We start from the raw sequence: 22,579 nt of genomic DNA on the forward strand, positions 1-22,579 counted from the left end.
AATTCATGGCTATCAATATACATGTAGGTATTCAGTAATTAACATGTGTATACATTTATCAGTGCCTACTAGTGTCTTACCAGCCAGCGCTAGAAATAGTGAAAAGGCTGAGACACGTGTCAGCAGGTGGCTGTAAAATTATTGTTCAGTAGCAAATGGATTATGTACTTGGGTCATATTGTCCATGTTCAAGCGTTTCTGATGAGGACATCGTGAGGGGCAGACAACTCATCAGTGTAGACTTCCTCTAAATGTGCAGAAACCATACAACTCGGTGTATTACTTAAAGTTTATACTAAAGAATTAGTCAGAGAGAGAGATACCCTCACACGGTGTCCGTATATGGAAGATAAGCTGGTGATAACAGACATACTTAAATATAAACATTGAGTAACAAAGATGGAGCAGCGTAATGCGTAGGTTGCTCATTGATGTCATTTACATGTATAAAGCCCGATGATGTCATTTTATTAAGGAAGCTGCTACTTCATTCATAAAACTATGGAAATGAACTGGAGTTTATTACTTAACAGCTGCTGTACTTGGCTAATTCACTCTGTAGCTAAATAATAATAAATACAGTTCTGCCTGTTACAGAGCAACCAACTGATAAAACCACCTGCTGAGGAATGGCAACAGGTGACAGTTAGTTGCTACAATCAGCCCCAGTTACATTCTGACTTATAGTGTAGATAGAAAATACAGACTGAGTACCATGACTTGTTACTAAAATCAATATGATATCCCAACTCTATATTATACTCAACTGCATAATTTAATAATTATCTATATTATATATCATGTATAACCGTTCTAACTATATGTATGCTGAATTGTAAGTCAGGGACAAAACTGAAACATCTATTTCACGGGTTATATTTCATCAACGCAAGTTCTCCGTATAGAGCACCGTTTTTACAATACTCAGTATCAATATCCAATATTGAGTCTATCAATATTCGGTATCAAGTGGCAATATCTAATTATGCTTATAACAACATTAATAATCAATATTGATCTTGGTTGTTCAATTGATTACTATTCATACTCAATAGTAAAATTGGCAATATCTGGTATCAAAGATACGCTACACAAAACTCAAAAAGTTTTTGATTTTCAAAAGCATTCCTATTAATATTGATGCTGAAAATCTTTGAACAATAATTTTGGATTGACAGGCATTACAACTTTCTACATTGTAATTCTCAGTAGACATTCACTGCTACTGCACTCCTACTCCCAATTGCCCACTGCTCTCTGCTGCACATTTACTTGCATGACTCATGACCTGAAACTCAGCAGTTCATGAATACTATGATTACACATGAGTATAAAGTTGCTGGCTCTGTACTGCATTGTATAAAATTGTCAGACGTTATGTTCAGCTCATGAACTTACGCTCAACTCACATATTATTTTGAAATAGAGAGTCGGGCATTATCACCATTCTAATCAATAAACTTGGAGTCTTTGAATTGTATTCTTATCAACATAATATATTAAAATCATATTAGATTTTTGTTTCAATCATATACGCTGAACTCTCATATCATTTTGAAATAGAGAGTCACCATTCTAATCAATAAACATTAATCTAATAGCATTATCCCCATTCTGATCAAAAATATTGGAGTCTATGTATTGTATTCTCATCAACATTATATATTAAAATCATATAAGATTTTTGTTTCAACCATAATTATACGAAGGTTATCCAATAAGTAAAGACATTTTTCAATCTAAGTTTTTATTTGAATTATATCCCATTGTACGGTATCTAATTATTCTACATAGACTCCCTGCATCTCAATACACTTGTTTCAACATTTCACTAGCTTTCTTATGCCGCTAGACTATAAGCTTTCTGTCGGGATCCTTCATAACCTACAATATTGTCAATATATGACCTTTTCTCAGATCTGCTCTTTGTGGAAACTGAAGCGGGAGATTTGGCAGTAACAGGCCTTCCAGATCTTTTGCCATCCACTATATAGTATCATGTCTTCTGTTGAAACTCGTTCTGTCTATTTGTAAACATATTTTGTGTTCATACACTAACTCCTATACACTTTGGATGTTCTGCTGGGTATGACAACTCCAATCACTCTATCAGCATTATAATATCTCATCACAGCCCTCCGCTCTTCTAATGTGCAACTTTCTAGGAGAGTGGCCATCTTGATCATGTGACTACATACGAAACCAGGATGATAGCTAGAAGTTTTCTTTCCTTGCAGAGATTGCTAAGACCTGTAATTGGATGGTGCTCAATGCACTGTTTTCTAGTCCAAACAGCATTTTTATAAAGTCAAAATGTTTTTACTCGTTAAATCACCTTTGTGCAACATGCTGGTTGTCATATATTTGCTGTGATTGTGTCAAAGTCAACTCGATACTTGATTTTCTGATGAGTTTTCTGGAAAATGTGCTCTGCGTGTTTGCGCAGTGTAATGCAAAGGTTCCTACTGCATTTAACACTGTGATTGACTGTTTAGATGTTTATTAGTTTTAGGCTAAAGTCTGTAACCTAATTACTAAATTTAATAGCTTTATAATATTCTTAGCTTCAGTGTTTGAAGTGAAAAGTGAATTACATTGATTGAATGCCAGTCGCTACTTATGAGAATTGTGGGGGATTATTATAAAACAACTCGACTAGTTGAGTTGCTACACTAATAGGCTGGTAGTAGCTTGTGAGATGCTGTCTAATTACTTACATGCTGTCTTTACCATATAAATGGTTAGTACTGAGCATACTAGTGGCTATTATAAATGTGTGTCATATCAGATAGAGGCAGATAGCTCAAATATTTCTTGTCTGCATCTTACTCTGTTATAATAGAGACCTTGAACTCCATTGATTTTCTGCATACACTAAGGCTATCATGAGCGAATGTTTGCCTATCAGTTTATGACAACCATATATCTAATATTATGGGTCTCAAACCAAATAAGGATGTTACCAAATTGTTTGTGAGTCTATAATTTCTATCTATTGTTTTTGCATTTCTCTTATCAGAGAAGCGGATGCTCGGTGGAGTCATCTCCCTATTTTGTATTAAAAAGAAGAAACCCTTAGTCTGGTCTCACACATTATATTTTACGGTAATTTTCTACTGGTGATAGAAATCGTTCATCACAAATAGTAAATTTGGTGTAGTGTTAAAATATAATGTACTTTTATCAGTTGGTTGATCTGTGTTGTTTGAAATCTGTTGTTTATCTATCAATACTATAATTAAATTATAGAATTTATTTGTTATGTTATTTATGATTTAAAGAAGTTGCTAGTATGATAAAAAGGGTACAACTAAAAATCAGCAGGAAGTGGCAGTGGAAAACATAAATCATATAGCAAGTGCAATACATGCAAGTCTCATGAGGGAGACAAAAAAAAGCGATATAGTGGAAAATCAATAAAAAATCTACATAAATCACTGAAAGAGAATTTTTTTGGTATAACTAAGAGATCACAGGCTAGCAGAACAGAAAATATACATAACAATAGTAAATGCTGTAGCATGTAAAGAAAATGCAGCAAAAGCACCAAAAGTTGTGATTTAAAAATTATAAATAAAGCAAACTGAATATAAATAAAAATCTGAGCTTCAATAATATCGTTGTGAAAATAAAAAACAATACATGATTTTACCTGCCAGGTACTTGAACCAAAGAGGAGCTGATAATACAACTTTTTCTCAAACAAACGATCACTAGTAGGAGTTGTGTACACATTGATCAATTAACATATGCTACAGGTTTTCTCACAGTTATACCTCACTCGGGAATTCCATCTACACTTTGACTGTTTACCAGCACAATGTCTGTCTGACCATCTGTTTTTGCACTGAGAAATTGTTTCAACTGTCACTGGAGCTGCTATGTTTTCCTGTATAGAGAATAACAGTAATGTTAAAAACAATAATCACAAACCTTAAAAAGTGTAATAATAAAACACTATTTAAAAAACATTCAAGATTAGCTTTATTAATACAAACTTATTGCACTTATGTCGGAAACATACTCACACTGAGCACACTGTTTATGGAAGCTGAGCTATTAAGGAACTCATGCACATTTGGTAATAGTCTAGTAATCTGATATATTTTAGCTTTGGGTTTAGTTAATAGTAATAATATTAGCATATAAAAAGGCTCTTTGAAGGTTAAATGGTAAGTTATGGAAAGCGTTTGTCAAAAAAGGATAGACAACTCTAACTTACATCATGTGTTGTGCAAGTGGAACAAGTCTTCATACAGTTGGTAGAGAGATATTCCTTGTATAAAGGATGATCACAATAGTCCACATAGCTTGGGCAGTACGAGTTCAGATCTTGGCATGCTACAATATTATCTCCCCCGTCACAATCTTATCCAGCCAGTAGCATTACAGAGGTTCTTTTACAGTCATACAGTTTACATCTGACCAATAACCAAAAGGATACCAAACTATGTACCTGATTGGCCACCATCACAGGCTTTACACGACTTCTTACAGTTGTTGAGCATATATGAAGGATTACGGCTACATTCTCCTCTCTCAGCCCAATGGCGACAGTATGAGTTCTTATCTGTGCAACTCACAACCGGTGGTGGGGGACGTACTGTGGTAGCCACTGTATAAGATAATCAATTTGACTCTCAGGTACCAGTTTATACTAATAGAACAAGCAACTGTAAAATCAATGTGTATTGATAAATCTTGTGTCATGTTGCTGACACCTAAATGATTGTATGTCAGTTAAGATTGTACTGACAAACCTTGACAGGTGTTACAACTGTATGGACAGTTTTTATTCATATAGTCCCTATGATTGCCTGTACAGTAACCAGCGTTGGCCCAACTCTGACAGTTTCTGTTTTTGTCATTACAAGTCATGGGTCTGGTTGGCATCGGAGTAGTAGTGGCTTTAATAGGACCTGTAACAAATATTATTAATTAATATTAGTATATACTAATTAATAAATATTATTTTTAATAATAATAATAACAAATATTTTTAATAATAATATGGATAATAAGAAATTTAAAGAATTATTTACTTAGCAGCTTCAAAAGCTAGTTTATCACTAATAAACCACAGCAGGTAAGATGCTACATAAGAAATAACCTACCTGTGCCATCACACTTTTTAACTGGGTTCAGTTTATCACCACTCTCACACCAACACTCACAATCAGGCCCTTGGAAACCCTGTGGACAGCTTCTGGCAGCGCACCGATTTACTAAAATACAACCAAAAGGTCACATGTACAAATGTTTTCAATAGCTAATCAGAAATTAAGACTTTAGAAGAAACTGGAGGAGATGATTTACACCTCAGAAAGTTAGTTTTCGGCTAGTAGCAGTAATATTGGTATACAGAAATTTTCACTCACCATTAGCACAGTCATACATGGTATTAGCCAATTGAATATCTTTGAAGCTCAGCCCATCTCGGTTTCCCATTGAATCTTGGAACTCAGTCTGTCGAGCTAAGATTGTTGGCTGGCCATTCTTTGAGAAAGCCTACAACAGAACAAACTAATAAACGGAAACAGGAACATGTATGGAGTATATAAGGTTAAGCACTGCCTTAAGTAAGCTTTAAACAGCAATAGAATGTAAGGAAAACAATTAAATATCCGCTAGCAATGATAAGACAACTTCTGTCACACTCACAGTGCCTGAGTAGTGCATGACACTTGTGTAGTCATATGGAACATCATAGTTGTTCACTTGATCTTTGCTGTATTTCATGAAGTTATACTCGACTCCACTTTGTATATTTTGTTTTTGTATGTAGACATAGTTATCTCTGTCTGGTCTTGTCTGCTCGTGCTGGAATCCTATAGTGTGTCCCATCTCATGAATCACTATTCCTTTCTAAAATACATGTATTTGCATACATAATTAGCTGAATAAAGCAAAATGTACAAGCCATAGTAAAACTAATATCGAGTAAATATTTGGTTGTTTGTCAGCTGAATCTATAAATATAAGGGTCTATCTGTCCGGTTATAGAAATTAAATTCCAACAAAAGAAACTCTGCTTTGCTGAAGATTTGATCTTTGGTTAGAACCTCCAGTTCTGGAGGCGTCGAGTTTCTCCATTGGACTCCAGGCTCAACTGAGCACAGTGATCAAAAATGATGAAGATTTTCATTACATTTGTTAAAGTATGCATAACGGCGATGCGTCACACGTAATGATTAGCAGCTAGTTTCACTAGGTGAATGCCCAGCATTGCACTGGTAATATAAACAGCTTATAAACAGTTGAGAGAAATGTAGTGTAAAGGTAATGCAGTAGGTAATGTAATGTTCATAAGCTGTTTTTTAATTGACCTTGCAACGCAGGGAATTCACGTAGTTTGTTTATGTATAGTAGAAGACAACTACAAATAAAGTTATCAAAACAGTCTTACATGTCTGCAACCAGGTGCCAAGCTGATGGGTTGAGTGTTTCCAATCATTCCCACGTAGGAAGAACAGCCCCCTCCATTCTGGAATCTAACTTTGTTGTAGTCAGAACTGGTGGCCGGTACAAACCTTAGACAGGTGTATCTGTGGTAGTCATTTATGGCAGAGGTTATCTTAGATCTGTCACTATCAGCTGTAAATAGAGACAAACTTCACAAGTATAAATAAGAAATTTACAGTTTTAAGTGCTCTACAAGTCTTTGATATATCAAGGTTTTGTCACTGGTAGCTACAACAAAAGTTTTTTTAGAAATATCTTAAAGATCTTGAAACTCTATTCTGATTATCGTAATTTGGTAGTTGTGATTTGATAATGAAGTAATATAAATTAAAAGTGTTCAAATTATTTTAACTTACAAAATTCATAAGAAATCTCATACGGAATTCTTTGGTTGGTCCATCTGTAGCTTTCTGCTCTGATAGCCTTTCTCTTCTTCCTGCTAGACTCGTCAGCATCAATGGGTACCATATCCTGTAGAGGAGAAACAAACCTTCATGTGCGACACACTCTACTAAACCTTAAACCTCATGTACTTGCTTGAGTGACATTCATTAGCAGGTGCTCTGTATGATATGACAGCCGTATTTACCAACCTGAACCATTTTATTGTAAGTATGGATTTTGTAGAGCATGTCCAACTCCACCATGACCGAGTCCTCATCTTGCATTATCTCAAACATCTTTGCTGTTAACAGAGTGATAATTATATTTTGGTAATATGTAAACATCTACACAATTATGATAAAATATTTTAAGTGTTTTTCATAATTGAAGGTTTAATTTGGCTAGAAGTAATTAAACCATTTTTTATTACTCTGTAAAGTAAATGTTACTTACACATGGAGCCATTAGAGCCAGCTTTTATAATAGCATCATCTATACTCATCTGTTTACCATCTATCATCATGGCAGACACACACCATGCTGTTGACAGCTGAAACATACCAAACATGGTCAAACCGTTATGGAATCAACCTATTAGAGAAATGAATTGTTGGTAAAAGAAGCAGTAGTTAAACTCACCAGTGCCACTGTTAATACTCCAATTTTATACATGATATTACAACCACTGTTGTTATAGTAGTTAGTAAATGTTATGCCTTTTTAACTGACTCCTTTGGTAACAATTGATAATTTCTACTGCAGATCATGAGCTTATATATACACACTACTAGTAATCTTTGACCCTTTGACTCAGGGCTAAGCCTGACGCATTTGATGATTCAGTAGCATACAATGACATAAAAATGCATAATCATATTCTCTAAGTAAACGTATGAGGAATTTAGAAAGATAAGTCTTTGCAAACACAAAGAAGTGATTTAAAGCAGCCATCATAAGTGCCCTGGTCAACTAGTTAAACCATCGATATAACTTGTTAACTGTGAGAACTCATATATTCAGAAGGTATGTATTCCAAGGCTGCTACCCCTCGTTTTTTGACTAGCGCCAATTAAGATGAAATTTTCTAAGCACAGTTTTAGCTTTAGAAGTAAAATACGTACTATGATGCTTTGAGATTTAGTTGGAGTACTCATGCAAAGTTCTGACATCAACAATCCAACCAAACAGGTCATAAGTGCAATGAATGACTATTCTAATTAAAATTCACATCGGAATATGCCTTAACTTTCAATCAATTTTAAATTCATTTAATGTTAAGGAAGTGTAATTTAATTTTGTTTTATAATGTGCAAAAAACAGTGTATAGAAAATGCATACAATCAGTATTACCACTTATTTCTCCCACAGTTCTCCCTCCTCAATTCATCTGCTGGTATATTTGTTTGACTCGAAGGTAAAAACACAATATTCATTTTATTGTATTAACAACTCATTTGTTTGTTTTAGGTTTTTAGCTATAAGGGTGTTTCACATTCAAATATACTTCAGTATAATATATTATTGTACTGTGTAGTACATATAATAGTTACTAGAGCTATTATGGGGTAGGTTAAGAGTGCTTTAAATAGACTAGGTAAAACCTTTTTCCTCTATTTTCTATATATATATAAATCTCAAAGTTTGTCTGGCTTTCAGTATGTCTGGCTATTAAAATCTTGGAATAAAGAATCTGTATCGCAGAAGATTTGATCTCAGACCCTCCCATTACACCTGTCCATTCACCAGTCAAATTCCTTACCAAGTAAGCCACGCAAGCTTAATGTGTTCATTGGGTGATATATGTCGTTATGTGGGTGAAAATACGCTACCGCTCTCCGTTACGGCGCAACGTCATTCTATGTATTAGTAATAACTTACTTGAGTTATCCATTGGCAATGTGCCAGCCTCTAAGCTGCAACGCCGCGCATTATGCTTGTTTTATATAAAGAATAATTGTTTGGAAGACAAGTTTTGGAATCTGAGCTTTGGTCTGAAACAGAATAAACTCAAATCTCAAGGTATCACTGTAATTAACTACAATGGTGTAGGAGTTTCTACTGATAGCGCTACTCCACCTATGTCTATTAGAAGAGTTGTCTACCCCTGATTCACATTTTAGTAAAGGTCCATTCAGAGAGCTCTCTGATAACCTTATTCAGGCTGCTCTCGGTAACACTCTGAGATTCTTAGAATGTTATATACTTTGTGCTGAGTTTCTAGAAAACAACAACAAGACATTTACCTTTCATAGACATGTTCTTTGTAAGCAAGCAGTCACATATGTCTGTAAAAAGCTGCGACATGGTTAAAAATTTATGGCTTTCTCATTGCAGTTCTTGTGTCTAAGAAGTCTGTTTGCCGTGTCGATTTTGTACCTTATTATCAACCGTTTATTAAATATTCTTATATTTAGAACTTCTACATTCTTTGTTTTTACAACATTATATAAGTAGATGTACGCTGCTTTTATTATAAATTAATTGTATTGCTAATGTTTGAATTTATTTTACTCGTCATTTATGCATGATAAGACAAAATTTACAAATATTGGAGTTGTAAAATCTTTATATGATATTGAGGTGCTTTATACGCAAATCATTGAACCATTGTGGAAAAATATTATAAATTTTTTTTTTAAATTTATCTTCGTGCGCGATATTCTGCTATTATACTTTTGTTTCCTTGCCATCATTTATTCAATTTACTATTCTTTATGCACAAATATAAGTTGCTGCAATGTTGATCAGAATGGTGCCAATGTCTTACAATTCATGGCTATCAATATACATGTAGGTATTCAGTAATTAACATGTGTATACATTTATCAGTGCCTACTAGTGTCATACCAGCCAGCGCTAGAAATAGTGAAAAGGCTGAGACACGTGTCAGCAGGTGGCTGTAAAATTATTGTTCAGTAGCAAATGGATTATGTACTTGGGTCATATTGTCCATGTTCAAGCGTTTCTGATGAGGACATCGTGAGGGGCAGACAACTCATCAGTGTAGACTTCCTCTAAATGTGCAGAAACCATACAACTCGGTGTATTACTTAAAGTTTATACTAAAGAATTAGTCAGAGAGAGAGATACCCTCACACGGTGTCCGTATATGGAAGATAAGCTGGTGATAACAGACATACTTAAATATAAACATTGAGTAACAAAGATGGAGCAGCGTAATGCGTAGGTTGCTCATTGATGTCATTTACATGTATAAAGCCCGATGATGTCATTTTATTAAGGAGGCCGCTCTTCAGTCATAAAACTCTATGGAAATGAACTGGAGCTTATTACTTAACAGCTGCTGTACTTGGCTAATTCACTCTGTAGCTAAATAATAATAAATACAGTTCTGCCTGTTACAGAGCAACCAACTGATAAAACCACCTGCTGAGGAATGGCAACAGGTGACAGTTAGTTGCTACAATCAGCCCCAGTTACATTCTGACTTATAGTGTAGATAGAAAATACAGACTGAGTACCATGACTTGTTACTAAAATCAATATGATATCCCAACTCTATATTATACTCAACTGCATAATTTAATAATTATCTATATTATATATCATGTATAACCGTTCTAACTATATGTATGCTGAATTGTAAGTCAGGGACAAAACTGAAACATCTATTTCACGAGTTATATTTCATTAACGCAAGTTCTCCATATAGAGCACCGTTTTTACAATACTCAGTATCAATATCCAATATTGAGTCTATCAATATTCGGTATCAAGTGGCAATATCTAATGATGCTTCTAACAACATTAATAATCAGTATTGATCTTGGTTGATCAATTGATTACTATTCATACTCAATAGTAAAATTGGCAATATCTGGTATCAAAGATGCTATACACAAAATTCAATGAAGTTTCTGATTTTCAAAAGAATTCTTATTAATATTGATGCTGAAAATCTTTGAACAATAATTTTGAATTGACAGGCATTACAACTTTCTACATTGTAATTCTCAGTAGACATTCACTGCTACTGCACTCCTACTCCCAATTGTCCACTGCTCTCTGCTGCACATTTACTTGTATGACTCATGACCTGAAACTCAGCAGTTCCTGTATACTATGATTACACATGAGTATAAAGTTGCTGGCTCTGTACTGCATTGTACAAAATTGTCAGACGTTATGTTCAGTTCATGAACTTACGCTCAACTCTCATATTATTTTGGAATAGAGAGTCGGGCATTATCACCAATCTGATCAATAAAACTGGAGTCTTTGTATTGTGTTCTTATCAACATTATATATTAAAATCATATTAGATTTTTGTTTCAACCATATACGAAGGTTATCCAATAAGTAAAGACATTTTTCAATCTAGAAGTTTTTATTTGAATTATATCCCATTGTACGGTATCTAATTATTCTACATAGACTTGTTGCATCTCAATACACTTGTTTCAACATTTCACTAGCTTTCTTATGCCGCTAGACTAAAAGCTTTCTGTCGGGATCCTTCATAACCTACAATATTGTCAACATATGACCTTTTCTCAGATCTGCTCTTTGTGGAAACTGAAGCGGGAGATCTGGCAGTAACAGTTCTCCCAGATCTTTTGTCATCCACTATATAGTATCATGTCTTCTGTTGAAACTCGTTCTGTCTATTTGTAAACATATTTTGTGTTCATACACTAACTCCTATACACTTTGAATGTTCTGCTGGGTATGACAACTCCAATCACTCTATCAGCATTATAATATCTCATCACAGCCCTCCGCTCTTCTAATGTGCAACTTTCTAGGAGAGTGGCCATCTTGATCATGTGACTACATACGAAACCAGGATGATAGTTAGAGGTTTTCTTTCCTGGCAGAGATTGCCAAGACCTGTAATTGGATGGTGCTCAATGCACTGTTTTCTAGTCCAAACAGCATTTTTATAAAGTCAAAATGTTTTTACTCATTAAATAACCTTTGTACAACATGCTGGTTGTCATATATTTGCTGTGATTGTGTCAAAGTCAACTCGATACTTGATTTTGTGATGAGTTTTCTGGAAAATGTGCTGTGTGTGTGCGCAGTGTAATGCAAAGGTTCCTACTGCGTTTAACACTGTGATTGACTGTTTATATGTTTATTAGTTTTAGGCTAAAGTCTGTAACCTAATTACTAAATTTAATAGCTTTATAATATTCTTCGCTTCAGTGTTTGAAGTGAAAAGTGAATTACATTGATTGAATGCCAGTCGCTACTTATGAGAATTGTGGAGGATTATTATAAAACAACTCGACTAGCTGAGTTTCTACACTAATAGGCTGGTAGTAGCTGGTGAGATGCTGTCTAATTACTTACATGCTGTCTTTACCATATAAATGGTTAGTACTGAGCATACTAGTGGCTATTATAAATGTGTGTCATATCAGATAGAGGCAGATAGCTCAAATATTTCTTGTCTGCATCTTACTCTGTTATAATAGAGACCTTGAAACTCCATTGATTTTCTGCATACACTAAGGCTATCATGAGCGAATGTTTGCCTATCAGTTTATGACAACCATATATCTAATATTATGGGTCTCAAACCAAATAAGGGTGTTACCAAATTGTTTGTAAGTCTATAATTTCTATCTATTGTTTTTGCATTTCTCTTATCAGAGAAGCGGATGCTCGGTGGAGTCATCTCCCTATTTTGTATTAAAAAGAAGAAACCCTTAGTCTGGTCTCACACATTATATTTTACGGTAATTTTCTACTGGTGATAGAAATCGTTCGTCACAAATAGTAAATTTGGTGTAGTGTTAAAATATAATGTACTTTTATCAGTTGGTTGATCTGTGTTGTTTGAAATCTGTTGTTTATCTATCAATACTATAATTAAATTATAGAATTTATTTGTTATGTTATTTATGATTTAGAGAAGTTGCTAGTATGATAAAAAGGGTACAACTAAAAATCAGCAGGAAGTGGCAGTGGAAAACATAAATCATATAGCAAGTGCAATACATGCAAGTCTCATGAGGGAGACCAAAAAAAAGCGATATAGTGGAAAATCAATAAAAAATCTACATAAATCACTGAAAGAGAATTTTTTTGGTATAACTAAGAGATCACAGGCTAGCAGAACAGAAAATATACATAACAATAGTAAATGCTGTAGCATGTAAAGAAAATGCAGCAAAAGCACCAAAAGTTGTAATTTAAAAATTATAAATAAAGCAAACTGAATATAAATAAAAATCTGAGCTTCAATAATATCGTTGTGAAAATAAAAAACAATACATGATTTTACCTGCCAGGTACTTGAACCAAAGAGGAGCTGATAATACAACTTTTTCTCAAACAAACGATCACTAGTAGGAGTTGTGTACACATTGATCAATTAACATATGCTACAGGTTTTCTCACAGTTGTACCTCACTCGGGAATTCCATCTACACTTTGACTGTTTACCAGCACAATGTCTGTCTGACCATCTGTTTTTGCACTTAGAAATTGTTTCAACTGTCACTGGAGCTGCTATGTTTTCCTGTATAGAGAATAACAGTAATGTTAAAAACAATAATCACAAACCTTAAAAAGTGTAATAATAAAACACTATTTAAAAAACATTCAAGATTAGCTTTATTAATACAAACTTATTGCACTTATGTAGGAAACATACTCACACTGAGCACACTGTTTATGGAAGCTGAGCTATTAAGGAACTCATGCACATTTGGTAATAGTCTAGTAATCTGATATATTTTAGCTTTGGGTTTAGTTAATAGTAATAATATTAGCATATAAAAAGGCTCTTTGAAGGTTAAATGGTAAGTTATGGAAAGCGTTTGTCAAAAAAGGAAAGACAACTCTAACTTACATCATGTGTTGTGCAAGTGGAACAAGTCTTCATACAGTTGGTAGAGAGATATTCCTTGTATGAAGGATGATCACAATAGTCCACATAGCTTGGGCAGTACGAGTTCAGATCTTGGCATGCTACAATATTATCTCCCCCGTCACAATCTTATCCAGCCAGTAGCATTACAGAGGTTCTTTTACAGTCATACAGTTTACATCTGACCAATAACCAAAAGGATACCAAACTATGTACCTGATTGGCCACCATCACAGGCTTTACACGACTTCTTACAGTTGTTGAGCATATATGAAGGATTACGGCTACATTCTCCTCTCTCAGCCCAATGGCGACAGTATGAGTTCTTATCTGTGCAACTCACAACCGGTGATGGGGGACGTACTGTGGTAGCCACTGTATAAGATAATCAATTTGACTCTCAGGTACCAGTTTATACTAATAGAACAAGCAACTGTAAAATCAATGTGTATTGATAAATCTTGTGTCATGTTGCTGACACCTAAATGATTGTATGTCAGTTAAGATTGTACTGACAAACCTTGACAGGTGTTACAACTGTATGGACAGTTTTTATTCATATAGTCCCTATGATTGCCTGTACAGTAACCAGCGTTGGCCCAACTCTGACAGTTTCTGTTTTTGTCATTACAAGTCATGGGTCTGGTTGGCATCGGAGTAGTAGTGGCTTTAATAGGACCTGTAACAAATATTATTAATTAATATTAGTATATACTAATTAATAAATATTATTTTTAATAATAATAATAACAAATATTTTTAATAATAATATGGATAATAAGAAATTTAAAGAATTATTTACTTAGCAGCTTCAAAAGCTAGTTTATCACTAATAAACCACAGCAGGTAAGATGCTACATAAGAAATAACCTACCTGTGCCATCACACTTTTTAACTGGGTTCAGTTTATCACCACTCTCACACCAACACTCACAATCAGGCCCTTGGAAACCCTGTGGACAGCTTCTGGCAGCGCACCGATTTACTAAAATACAACCAAAAGGTCACATGTACAAATGTTTTCAATAGCTAATCAGAAATTAAGACTTTAGAAGAAACTGGAGGAGATGATTTACACCTCAGAAAGTTAGTTTTCGGCTAGTAGCAGTAATATTGGTATACAGAAATGTTCACTCACCATTAGCACAGTCATACATTGTATTAGCCAATTGAATATCTTTGAAGCTCAGCCCGTCCCGGTTTCCCATTGAATCTTGGAACTCAGTCTGTCGAGCTAAGATTGTTGGCTGACCATTCTTTGAGAAAGCCTTCAACAGAACGAACTAATAAATGGAAACAGGAACATGTATGGAGTATATAAGGTTAAGTACTGCATTAAGTAAGCTTTAAACAGCAATAAAATGTAAGGAAAACAATTAAATACCCGCTAGCAATGATAAGACAACTTCTGTCACACTCACAGTGCCTGAGTAGTGCATGACACTTGTGTAGTCATATGGAACATCATAGTTGTTCACTTGATCTTTGCTGTATTTCATGAAGTTATACTCAACTCCTCTTTGTATATTTTGTTTTTGTATGTAGACATAGTTATCTCGGTCTGGTCTTGTCTGCTCGTGCTGGAATCCTATAGTGTGTCCCATCTCATGAATCACTATTCCTTTCTAAAATACATGTATTTGCATACATAATTAGCTGACTAAAGCAAAATGTACAAGCCATAGTAAAACTAATATCGAGTAAATATTTGGTTGTTTGTCAGCTGAATCTATAAATATAAGGGTCTATCTGTCCGGTTATAGAAATTAAATTCTAACAAAAGAAACTCTGCTTTGCTGAAGATTTGATCTTTGGTTAGAACCTCCAGTTCTAGAGGCGTCGAGTTTCTCCATTGGACTCCAGGCTCAACTGAGCACAGTGATCAAAAATGATGAAGATTTTCACTACATTTGTTAAAATATGCATAACGGCGATGCGCCACACGTAATGATTAGCAGCTAGCTTCACTAGGTGAATGCCCAGCATTGCACTGGTAATAAAAACAGCTTATAAACAGTTGAGAGAAATGTAGTGTAAAGGTAATGCAGTAGGTAATGTAATGTTCATAAGCTGTTTTTTAATTGACCTTGCAACGCAGGGAATTCACGTAGTTTGTTTATGTATAGTAAAAGACAACTACAAATAAAGTTATCAAAACAGTCTTACATGTCTGCAACCAGGTGCCAAGCTGATGGGTTGAGTGTTTCCAATCATTCCCACGTAGGAAGAACAGCCCCCTCCATTCTGGAATCTAACTTTGTTGTAGTCAGAACTTGTGGCAGGTACAAACCTTAGACAGGTGTATCTGTGGTAGTCATTGATGGCAGAGGTTATCTTAGATCTGTCACTATCAGCTGTAAATAGAGACAAACTTCACAAGTATAAATAAGAAATTTACAGTTTTAAGTGCTCTACAAGTCTTTGATATATCAAGGTTTTGTCACTGGTAGCTACAACAAAAATTTTTTAGAAATATCTTAAAGATCTTGATACTCTATTCTGATTATCGTAATTTGGTAGTTGTGATTTGATAATGAAGTAATATAAATTAAAAGTGTTCAAATTATTTTAACTTACAAAATTCATAAGAAATCTCATACGGAATTCTTTGGTTGGTCCATCTGTAGCTTTCTGCTCTGATAGCCTTTCTCTTCTTCCTGCTAGACTCGTCAGCATCAATGGGTACCATATCCTGTAGAGGAGAAACAAACCTTCATGTGCGACACACTCTACTAAACCTTAAACCTCATGTACTTGCTTGAGTGACATTCATTAGCAGGTGCCCTGTATGATATGACAGCCGTATTTACCAACCTCAACCATTTTATTGTAAGTATGCATTTTGTAGAGCATGTCCAACTCCACCATGACCGAGTCCTCATCCTGCATTATCTCAAACATCTTTGCTGTTAACAGAGTGATCATTATATTTTGGTAATATGTAAACATCTACACAATTATGATAAAATATTTTAAGTGTTTTTCATAGTTGAAGGTTTAATTTGACTACAAATAATTTAATTATCTTTATTACTCTGTAAAGGAAATGTTACTTACACATGGAGCCATTAGAGCCAGCTTTTATAATGGCATCATCTATACTCATCTGTTTACCATCTATCATCATGGCAGACACACACCATGCTGTTGACAGCTGAAACATACCAAACACAGTCAAACCTTTATGGAATCAACCTCTTAGAGAAATGAGTTGTTGGTAAAATAAACAGTAGTTGAACTCACCAGTGCCACTGTTAATACCCTAATATTATACATGATATTACAATCACTGTTATTATAGTAGTTGGTAAATGTTATGTCTTGTTAGCTGACTCCTTTGGTGATAAATGATAATTTCTACCGCAGATCCTGCGCTTATATAGCAGCTACTAATAACCTTTGACCCTTTGACTCACGGCTAAGTCTGACGGATCTTGATGATTCAGTAGTATACAATAGTACCCAATGACATAAAAAGACAATCATATTATTCCTTAAGTAAATATATGAGGAATTTCAAAGATAAGTCTTTTCAAACACAATGAAGTGATTTAAAGCAGCCATCATAAGTGCTCGGGTCAAACTAGTGACAACATCGATATAACTTGTTAACTGTGAGAATTCACATATGCAGAAGGTGTAGAAAGTATGTATTCCAAGGCTGCTACCCCTCGGTTTTTGACTGGCGCCTATTAAGATGAAATTTTCTAAGCACAGTTTTAGCTTTAGAAGTAAAATACGTATTATGATGCTTTGAGATTTAGTTGGAGTACTCATTCAAAGTTCTGACATCAGCAATCCAACCAAAAAGGTCATAAGTGCAATGAGGGACTATTATAATTAAAATTCACATCGGAATATGCCTTAACTTTTAATAAATTTTAAGTTCATTTACATTTAAGGAAGTGTAATTTAATTTTGTTTTATAATGTGCAAAAAACAGTGTAGGCCCTATAGAAAATGCATACAATCAGTATTACCACTTATTTCTCCCACAGTTCCCCTTCCTCAATTCATCTGCTGGTATATTTGTTTGACTCGAAGGTAAAAACACAATATTCATTTTATTGTATTAACAACTCATTTGTTTGTTTTAGGTTTTTAGCTATAAGGGTGTTTCACATTCAAATATACTTCAGTATAATATATTATTGTACCGTGTAGTACATATAATAGTTACTAGAGCTATTATGGGGTAGGTTAAGAGTGTTTTAAATGGTTGAAATAGATTAGGTAAAACCTTTTTCCTTTATTTTCTATATATATATAAATCTCAAAGTTTGTCTGGCTTTCAGTATGTCTGGCTATAGCTATTAAAATCTTGGAATAAAGAATCTGTATCGCAAAAGATTTGATCTCAGACCCTCCCATTACACCTGTTCATTCACCAGTCAAATTCCTTACCAAGTAAGCCACGCAAGCTTAATGTGTTCATTGGGTGATATATGTCGTTATGTGGGTGAAAATACGCTACCGCTCTCCGTTACGGCGCAACGTCATTCTATGTATTAGTAATAGCTTACTTGAGTTATCCATTGGCAATGTGCCAGCCTCTAAGCGGCAACGCCGCGCATTATGCTAGTTTTATATAAAGAATAATTGTTTGGAATACAAGTTTTGGAATCTGAGCTCTGGTCTGAAACAGAATAAACTCATATCTCAAGGTATCACTGTAATTAATTACAATAGTGTAGGAGTTTCTACTGATAGCGCTACTCCACCTATGTCTATTAGAAGAGTTGTCTACCCCTGATTCACATTTTAGTAAAGGTCCATTCAGAGAGCTCTCTGATAACCTTATTCAGGCTGCTCTTGGTAACACTCTGAGATTCTTAGAATGTTATATACCTTGTGCTGAGTTTCTAGAAAACAACAACAAGACATTTACCTTTCATGGACATGTTCTTTGTAAGCAAGCAGTCACATATGTCTGTAAAAAGCTGCGACATAGTTAAAAATTTATGGCTTTCTTATTGCCATTCTTGTGTCTAAAAAGTCTGTTTGCCGTGTCGATTTTGTACCTTATTATCAACCGTTTATTAAATATTTTTATATTTAGAACTTCTACATTCTTTGTTTTTACAATATTATATAAGTACATGTGCGCTGCTTTTATTATAAATTAATTTTATTGCCAATGTTTGAATTTTTTTTACTCGTCACTTATGCATGATAATACAAAATTTCCAAATGTTGCAGTTGTAAAATCTTTATGATTTTCAAATGCTTCATACGCAAATCATTGAACCAATGATGGAAAAATATTACAGACATTTTTTTTAGAAATTTATCTTTGTGCGTGACAATCTGCTATTATATGTTTTATTTCCTTGCCATCATTTATTCAATTTACTATTCTTTATGCACAAATATAAGTTGCTGCAATGTTGATCAGAATGGTGCCAATGTCTTACAATTCATGGCTATCAATATACATGTAGGTATTCAGTAATTAACATGTTTATGCATTTATCAGTGCCCACTAGTGTCATACCAGTCAGTGCTAGAAATAGTGAAGAGGCTGAGACACGTGTCAGCAGGTGGCTGTAAAATTATTGTTCAGTAGCAAATGGAGTATGTACTTGGGTCATATTGTCCATGTTCAAGTGTTTCTGATGAGGACACCGAGAGGGGCAGACAACTCATCAGTGTAGATTTCCTCTAAATGTGCAGAAACCATACAACTCAGTGTATTACTCAAAGTTTATACTAAAGAATTAGTCAGAGAGATATGCTCACACGGTGTGCGTATATATGGAAGATAAGCTGGTGATAACAGACATACTTAAATATAAACATTGAGTAACAAAGATGGAGCAGCGTAATGCGGAGGTTGCTCATTGGTGTCATTCATAAAGCCTGATGATGTCATTTTATTAAGGAGGCCGTTCTTCAGTCATAAAACTCTATGGAAATGAACTGGAGCTTATTACTTAACATCTGCTGCACTTGGCTAATTTACTCTATAGCTAAATAATAATAAATACAGTTCTGCCTGTTACAGAGCAACCAACTGATAAAACCACCTGCTGAGGAATGGCAACAGGTGACAGTTAGTTGCTACAATCAGCCTCAGTTATATTCTGACTTATAGTGTAGATAGAAAATACAGACTGAGTACCATGACTTGTTGCTAAAAATCAATATGATATCCCAACTCTATATTATACTCAACTGCATAATTTAATAATTATCTATATTATATATCATGTATAACCGTTCTAACTATATGTATGCTGAATTGTAAGTCAGGGACAAAACTGAAACACCTATTTCACGAGTTATATTTCATTAACGCAAGTTCTCCATATAGAGCACCGTTTTTACAATACTCAGTATCAATATCCAATATTGAGTCTATCAATATTCGGTATCAAGTGGCAATATCTAATGATGCTTCTAACAACATTAATAATCAATTTTGATCTTGGTTGATCAATTGATTACTATTCATACTCAATAGTAAAATTGGCAATATCTGGTATCAAAGATGCTATACACAAAATTCAATGAAGTTTCTGATTTTCAAAAGAATTCTTATTAATATTGATGCTGAAAATCTTTGAACAATAATTTTGAATTGACAGGCATTACAACTTTCTACATTGTAATTCTCAGTAGACATTCACTGCTACTGCACTCTTACTCCCAATTGCCCACTGCTCTCTGCTGCACATTTACTTGCATGACTCATGACCTGAAACTCAGCAGTTCATGCATACTATGATTACACATGAGTATAAAGTTGCTGGCTCTGTACTGCATTGTACAAAATTGTCAGACGTTATGTTCAGTTCATGAACTTACGCTCAACTCTCATATTATTTTGGAATAGAGAGTCGGGCATTATCGCCAATCTGATCAATAAAACTGGAGTCTTTGTATTGTGTTCTTATCAACATTATATATTAAAATCATATAAGATTTTTGTTTCAACCATATACGAAGGTTATCCAATAAGTAAAGACATTTTTCAATCTAAAAGTTTTTATTTGAATTATATCCCATTGTACGGTATCTAATTATTCTACATAGACTTGTTGCATCTCAATACACTTGTTTCAACATTTCACTAGCTTTCTTATGCCGCTAGACTAAAAGCTTTCTGTAGGAACCCTTCATAACCTACACTGTTGTCAACATATGACCTTTTGTCAGATCTGCTCTTTGTGGAAACTGAAGCGGGAGATCTGGCAGTAACAGTTCTCCCAGATCTTTTGTCATCCACTATATAGTATCATGTCTTCTGTTGAAACTCGTTCTGTCTATTTGTAAACATATTTTGTGTTCATACACTAACTCCTATACACTTTGGATGTTCTGCTGGGTATGACAACTCCAATCACTCTATCAGCATTATAATATCTCATCACAGCCCTCGCTCTTCTAATGTGCAACTTTCTAGGAGAGTGGCCATCTTGATCATGTGACTACATTCGAAACCAGGATGATAGTTAGGGGTTTTCTTTCCTGGCAGAGATTGCTAAGACCTGTAATTGGATGGTGCTCAATGCACTGTTTTCTCGTACAAACAGCATTTTTATAAAGTCAAAATGTTTTTACTCATTAAATCACTTTTGTACAACATGCTGGTTGTCATATATTTGCTGTGATTGTGTCAAAGTCAACTCGATACTTGATTTTGTGATGAGTTTTCTGGAAAATGTGCTGTGTGTGTGCGCAGTGTAATGCAAAGGTTCCTACTGCATTTAACACTGTGATTGACTGTTTATATGTTTATTAGTTTTAGGCTAAAGTCTGTAACCTAATTACTAAATTTAATAGCTTTTTAATATTCTTAGCTTCAGTGTTTGAAGTGAAAAGTGAATTACATTGATTGAATGCCAGTAGTTACTTATGAGAATTGTGGGGGATTATTATAAAACAACTCGACTAGTTGAGTTGCTACACTAATAGGCTGGTAGTAGCTGGTGAGATGCTGTCTAATTACTTACATGCTGTCTTTACCATATAAATGGTTAGTACTGAGCATACTAGTGGCTATTATAAATGTGTGTCATATCAGATAAAGGAAGGTAGCTCAAATATTTCTTGTCTGCATCTTACTCTGTTATAATAGAGACCTTGAAACTCCATTGATTTTCTGCATACACTAAGGCTATCATGAGCGAATGTTTGCCTATCAGTTTAAGACAACCATATATCTAATATTATGGGTCTCAAACCAAATAAGGATGTTACCAAATTGTTTGTGAGTCTATAATTTCTATCCATTGTTTTTGCATTTTTCTTCGTATTTTTGAGCTTATAAAATTTATGAAGAAATATGTAAAGTGCCATCTGAATTCTGACATCCATCTAATTGGTACATGTAAAGCACCAGTTAGAGGGTGTCAATAATATAATGGGGTGATTTGCAAAGATTAATGCAACTTCAGAATAGTTTGGTAGTGTTTTGGTAGAAAATTAGGCAAGATACCATTGTATAAGCCAGTAGTTAAACATTTTCACCAGTGCTTCAGCGTTTATGGAAATGTTTGCTGTCACCAATGACAGAAGAGAGCAAAAGCACTTAATGTCAGTCAAGAAAACATGGAGTAGTCTTCTCTTGCAAGACAGTGTGCATCAGCGATGCTCGGTGGAGTCATCTCCCTATTTTGTATTAAAAAGGAGAAACCCTTAGTCTGGTCTCACACTTTATCACCAGTACAGATGAATGTTTAGATGGATTCAGTTTAAATCCTCCCTTTTATAATCACATTGCTAAATGACTGTAATATGCTCTATTTCACTTCAGAGCCAACAAGGTTATATAAGAATATTTTAAGGTTTACTAGTGTTAGAAAGTTCATCACAAATACTAAATTTGTAACACTAAAAATTTTAACACTACATCAAATTTAGTATTTGTGATGAACTATTTCTATCACT

General features: G+C 34.4%; 2 protein-coding genes across 2 annotated transcripts in view; both read right to left on the bottom strand.

The window, feature by feature from the left end:
* Nucleotides 1-2,054: 2,054 nt before the first annotated feature.
* LOC137393989 (zinc metalloproteinase nas-13-like) lies at nucleotides 2,055-7,582 on the bottom strand. The gene is made up of 13 exons (XM_068080706.1): nucleotides 7,486-7,582; nucleotides 7,300-7,396; nucleotides 7,056-7,147; nucleotides 6,819-6,933; nucleotides 6,407-6,594; nucleotides 5,662-5,865; nucleotides 5,379-5,508; nucleotides 5,115-5,225; nucleotides 4,761-4,919; nucleotides 4,457-4,615; nucleotides 4,223-4,341; nucleotides 3,777-3,889; nucleotides 2,055-2,190 (listed from the first exon to the last, which is right to left on the bottom strand). The coding sequence occupies exons 1-13, from the start codon at nucleotides 7,516-7,518 to the stop codon at nucleotides 2,055-2,057; spliced, it is 1,656 nt and encodes a 551-aa protein (XP_067936807.1). The 5' UTR covers nucleotides 7,519-7,582.
* A 3,919-nt stretch (nucleotides 7,583-11,501) lies between these two features.
* LOC137393990 (uncharacterized) overlaps nucleotides 11,502-22,579 on the bottom strand; it is an 80,141-nt gene continuing 69,063 nt past the window's right edge. Inside the window, exons 13-24 of the mRNA XM_068080707.1 lie at nucleotides 16,745-16,841; nucleotides 16,502-16,593; nucleotides 16,265-16,379; nucleotides 15,854-16,041; nucleotides 15,109-15,312; nucleotides 14,826-14,955; nucleotides 14,562-14,672; nucleotides 14,208-14,366; nucleotides 13,904-14,062; nucleotides 13,670-13,788; nucleotides 13,224-13,336; nucleotides 11,502-11,697 (exon numbers count right to left, since the gene is read on the bottom strand). Of these exons, the coding sequence (XP_067936808.1) occupies nucleotides 11,502-11,697; nucleotides 13,224-13,336; nucleotides 13,670-13,788; nucleotides 13,904-14,062; nucleotides 14,208-14,366; nucleotides 14,562-14,672; nucleotides 14,826-14,955; nucleotides 15,109-15,312; nucleotides 15,854-16,041; nucleotides 16,265-16,379; nucleotides 16,502-16,593; nucleotides 16,745-16,841 (1,683 nt within the window). The remainder of the gene's footprint in view (nucleotides 11,698-13,223; nucleotides 13,337-13,669; nucleotides 13,789-13,903; nucleotides 14,063-14,207; nucleotides 14,367-14,561; nucleotides 14,673-14,825; nucleotides 14,956-15,108; nucleotides 15,313-15,853; nucleotides 16,042-16,264; nucleotides 16,380-16,501; nucleotides 16,594-16,744; nucleotides 16,842-22,579) is intronic.

Source organism: Watersipora subatra, chromosome 4 (assembly GCF_963576615.1).
Source record: "Watersipora subatra chromosome 4, tzWatSuba1.1, whole genome shotgun sequence".
NCBI classification, from domain to species: Eukaryota; Metazoa; Bryozoa; class Gymnolaemata; order Cheilostomatida; family Watersiporidae; genus Watersipora; species Watersipora subatra.